This window comes from Octodon degus, unplaced genomic scaffold, assembly GCF_000260255.1.
Source record: "Octodon degus isolate 3935 unplaced genomic scaffold, OctDeg1.0 scaffold00388, whole genome shotgun sequence".
Classification (NCBI taxonomy): domain Eukaryota; kingdom Metazoa; phylum Chordata; class Mammalia; order Rodentia; family Octodontidae; genus Octodon; species Octodon degus.
In genome coordinates, this window is record NW_004524964.1 from 200,811 (window position 1) to 205,509 (window position 4,699).

The 4,699-nt window shown below is 39.9% G+C and overlaps 1 protein-coding gene across 1 annotated transcript in view; it reads right to left on the bottom strand.

Annotated features, from left to right (window-relative positions):
* Positions 1–2,564: 2,564 nt before the first annotated feature.
* Positions 2,565–4,699, bottom strand: part of LOC101584034 (prolactin-like) — an 18,994-nt gene continuing 16,859 nt past the window's right edge. The window contains exons 4-5 of the mRNA XM_004648332.1: positions 3,927–4,106; positions 2,565–2,756 (exon numbers count right to left, since the gene is read on the bottom strand). Of these exons, the coding sequence (XP_004648389.1) occupies positions 2,565–2,756; positions 3,927–4,106 (372 nt within the window). The remainder of the gene's footprint in view (positions 2,757–3,926; positions 4,107–4,699) is intronic.

Below are 4,699 nucleotides of genomic sequence, written 5' to 3' on the forward strand. Positions count from 1 at the left end.
TTTAAACCTTTCTGTAGTTGCTTATTTACTTCCGATGCTACTAATTCATGTATTTCAGCTAAGTTAGTGTCCACTGTATTTGTTCTGGTTGGGCATTGTGTTTCCTCCATATGTTTCTGCATTTGATTCTTAAGTTCAGATGCTATAAAGTCAGAGTTTTCTTTTTTTTTTTAATTCCAGAAATTAATTCTGCTCTGAGTTCCTCTATATCTTTCTGCTGTTGTTTATTTACTTTCGACGCTATTGATTCATTTAGTTCAACTGAGCTAGTGTCCTCTGCACTTTTTATGGGTGGGCTTGAGACCTACAGTTGCATTTTGCTTCTTGTCTTTATCATTTCATTTAACATTGACATGTGGCCTTTAGTGTAGAGCTTTGGTGCAATTACGTTATCACTTAATGAAATTTGGGTACTGATATACCAGGTTCTAGTTCATGAAGTTGTGCCTGGCTTGGGTTAGGCTACTGTGCCCAGCTCCTTACTACTGTTTCCCTTGGAGGTGGGCCTGCTGTACACCTCTGGTAAGATGATCTGTTCCTGGATTTGCTGTGTGGTTTTGATCCTAGTCTCACTGCAGGGACTTTAGCTGTAGGATTTTAACTCAAGCCTGTATGCTAGGTCTTGGCTGGGTCTGGAAGGGTATGAGGAGAGGGCGCGAGAGAGCCCAGAAGCTCTCCCATACACTCACCAGTGTTGTGTTTTGGTGGGTCTACAGGACTCCCAAGAGCGCGGCAGGAGTTCTTACTCAGATGGCAGGCTCGCTGGGTCTGGCCAGGCAGGGGAAGGTCCAGATAACAAGGGCAAAGGCCTCTTACATTGTGGGTCTGGGCTTGGAGTGGTGGGCAGGCACAAGACAGAGCAGAAGCTCTCCCCCACACTCACAGGGCCTGGATATTGAATGTCCATTTTGTATCTGTGTATTCAAAATGGTTAGGATAGATATATAGTTACATTCTCTTAATGAATAGAGGAATTTGTTCTAGTCGTGTTTGTAAATAGGATATCAAGTCCGCATCTTGTACAGCAATTAACCACTAGGAAGAATGTATGCAATGTGTTAATTATTGAAACTGTCCTACCAATTTGGTTTGAAACTGTCTCATTGCTATTTGTTTCTCAATAAAATTATGGAAAAAAAGAACTGCAACAAAGGCTAAGTAACAGGACATAACCTACCAATAACAAGTCCCAAATGGAGCATGAACAACAGGGGATGAACTGCCAATTAGGGCTTGGATGCTTGAACAGACCAACTTTTGATAAACTGGATCTAAGTGGATATGGAGGATGGTGCTCACTGTCTGTGCAGCTATTGCCGTCTTCCTGTTCTGTGGTCTTCTTGTTTTTGTCGTGGCCTACCTTGCACTTAGGACATGTCCACAATTTTCAGTTATTTCTTTTTCTCCATTTTCCCTCTTATTCTTCTTTTATGTAAATAAAAGTTGCTTTTGTTTCTCTTACTTTCCCTCTTCTAATATTTATCATGAAAGAGTTTGCCATCAATGGCTGAAACTCAGAGGATGGCAGAAAGAACTCTGGAGACTACAGAACCACAAGGTGGGCAGCAGAATGAAGCCAAATAATTGCACTGCACAAGATTATACTGAGAAGTGTCCCTGAAGTGGTGTCCTGGGGAATCTACAGACTGACTGATAAGCCCCACCCCACCCCGGCCCTGTGATGGGGTCAAGTGGAGCCCTGTCAGCACGGGGAAGCTGAGGCTAGCAGCTCAGCCGTCAGTGATGCCAGAGCTCTCCTACGTCTCCTTTCCCTGAGTTTCACCTCACACTAGTAATATGACAAGATCAGCAAAACGGGGAGAACAAACAGTTAGAGGAAAAGAGCATCTGATGAGCCTCTTAAGTCTGTTGAGACACCACAACAGAAGGTAAAATAGTATTTAGTAGAACATGAGAGAGAGCTACAACTTAACTGAACTGGAGTTGTTAGACCCAAAGGGAGTGTAGCACACGGAGCATTTGCAATATGATACACAGGAGATGGGAACGCACTAGGCGTGATGGAAGATGTACGTTAGTGATTGAAAGACATGTTACGTTTGTGTCCTGGCAATTACCTGTGAATCGCCTGCTATTCCTGGCCACAGTCTTAAGACAGATCTTTCATTGTTTTTTGATACACTGAGAACTTCAGATCATACAAGGTTGGCTTTCCTAACGTACTCTTAGAATTCATGGAGATTTATTCTACAGCTAAAATGAGTTATACTTATGTAAATCTTCGATGTTCATAACCTGACTCAGATTAATTCACTGTGATCCTAAAAGCATGTGTTAGCTGTCTCATTTGCTTTTGACCATTTTGATAAGAGTTTCACAGTGGTGCTCCTAGGTTTTCCTTTATTTTGAAGCAAAGTAGAGAAAGAATGTAGGTCAAAACAAGTTTAAATAATTTGCCAATGCTGAAGTGACCACTTTTATTGTATAAGCACATATTTGTCGTCTTACATCCAAGATATTATTAAAAAGTTAAAACTTGGAAGAAACTTCCAAATGATCCATTGTTGGGCGCCATCTCTGGAACAGAAAGAATGAATGTGATCTCAGCATTTATTGTACTTAAGAACATCAACCAACAACTCCTTCAGGTACTCAACAATTTTACGGTTATCATAAAACATGCAGCGGAAAAAGTTCTGAAAACTAAAGAGGCGAACAAGTTCTACATTTGATTGCAGGTTCTGAAGTCCTCTATAGGGAGCGTATTCCACATCTGTTGTAATTTCATAATCAAACTATGAAAAAAGAGATAGAATTATTAATACTATTAGTAAATTTTATGTTTGTTTTTTCCCATTAAATGAGAAAATTACCACAGCCATCATGCTCTTAAGAAAACATAACATATAAAATTCCTGCTTATAGTTTGTAATTATGTACTAGTTATTGTGTTGGTCTTTTTTGAGACAAACTCTCACTGTGCAGTTCAGGCTGGGCTTGACTCACATTGTAGACATGTGCTGATCTTCCTGTCTCAGCCGCCGTGGTGTTGGGATTACAGCCATGTGCCATCATACGTGGTCATTATATTTTATTTTTAAAATGGTACATGATTTATAAGAAAATCTGAAATACCTTGGAACATTCCAACACTAGAATTTTCATATATCAATAGACATACATATTGAAATACATTTTTTTGTGGTGCTGGGGATTGAACTCAGGATCCTGAACATGCCAGGCAAGCACTTCTACTGAGCTGTCTCCCCAGCCCAACATATTCAAATACTAATTCACCATGGTATGAGGAGTTATTTAGGAAGATTATGTAAAATGAAACTAATTTTTGTTTCAAAACATGCAGGAAAACAGCAGTGATGCTCACACTCTATATATTATAAAATGCAGACCATTCTGGGAGAGATACATCCCATATATTTCAGTAATAACTATGAACTAATATTTGTGGGACATAGCTGGTGCTCTGTCCTCCTCAGGGTCTTCTGCATAGTAGCTAAGGTGGGGATGCAATTCAGGATAATGTGGTTTCTCTCCTTTTTTTTTCACCTCCTTCTGAATCATTCCTCTGGCACAAGAATAAAAAGGAAAGAATCTGTCTAGAATCTAGATACTCCTGTCCTGGATAACTGAAGAAAAATTTGTTGTACAGATTCTTCACTGAATTCCCTTCCATAGAAATATTGAAAAACCCACCACAGGAAGAGTCACATCCTGAGTAGCTTAGTAGACAATGGTCGAAAGAAACACCTTTCAAAGAAGGAACTACTAACTTGCTCAGATCCTGTGAATTTCCAAGGTTCCTACTTTGTTTAACAGCAGGCCAGAAGATGGAACATGGAGTTGAAGTGCTGGTACACTGATTCATGAAGTGAGAGATATCCACACATTTTATACAGTAGTGAGGATCTTTCATCAGACAGCAAGAAGCACCTCAAGGAGCTCACCTGGCTGGAAAGCTGTATTAGGACTTCTTGAAGATGCTGGTTAAGCCCTGAACGTTGATTGATGTGGTATTTCACAGAAGTACTAAATTCCAACAGGTGATATGCTTCATTTAGAAGGATTTTCATGGATTCCCTCCAGGAGTTCAATAAACTGAGCACATATTTGAGACGCTGTACATGCTGATACCAAAGTTAGAGAAAGTCATTAATGCATTCATTTTGCTCAAAAAAGCTGAACTAAATCAATGTTGTTATTTTTGTGTGTGTCAAACATTTTTCTATGAATAATAAAATTATCAGAAAAGTCTAATTCCACTGACACTTGTTTATTTACAACAGGAAAAGTACAAATCTAGTGTGTTAAATATTGTAAGACATGCAAACAACAAAATCCAAGTTTGTTTTCCCTCTGAAATGCCATTTTTGTTGTTGTTGTTGTTGTTGTTGTTGTTGTTGTTGTTTTAGATCTATTCAAATCTGTGCTTTGTTCAGGGAATCAGATAAAGGAAATCGTAACTGTAACCGTTAGAGGTCTCATAACACTTAGGCCCTGACATATAGGCTTTCCTGTCGTCACAACAGAGGTCAGGCTTGTAGAGGTCCAAACCGAGAAAGAATTCTGCACAGCTCATGCGCAGTGGGGTGGCTTTCAGTTACTCCAGGAGGAGGCCTGGGAGCAATTGCTACTGCAGAGTGAGGAAGTCAGCCTCAGAGAAGCAGAAGCAGAAAAAGCAAGCGAGTATTGCGCCACCACGAGATACTACACGTGGGTC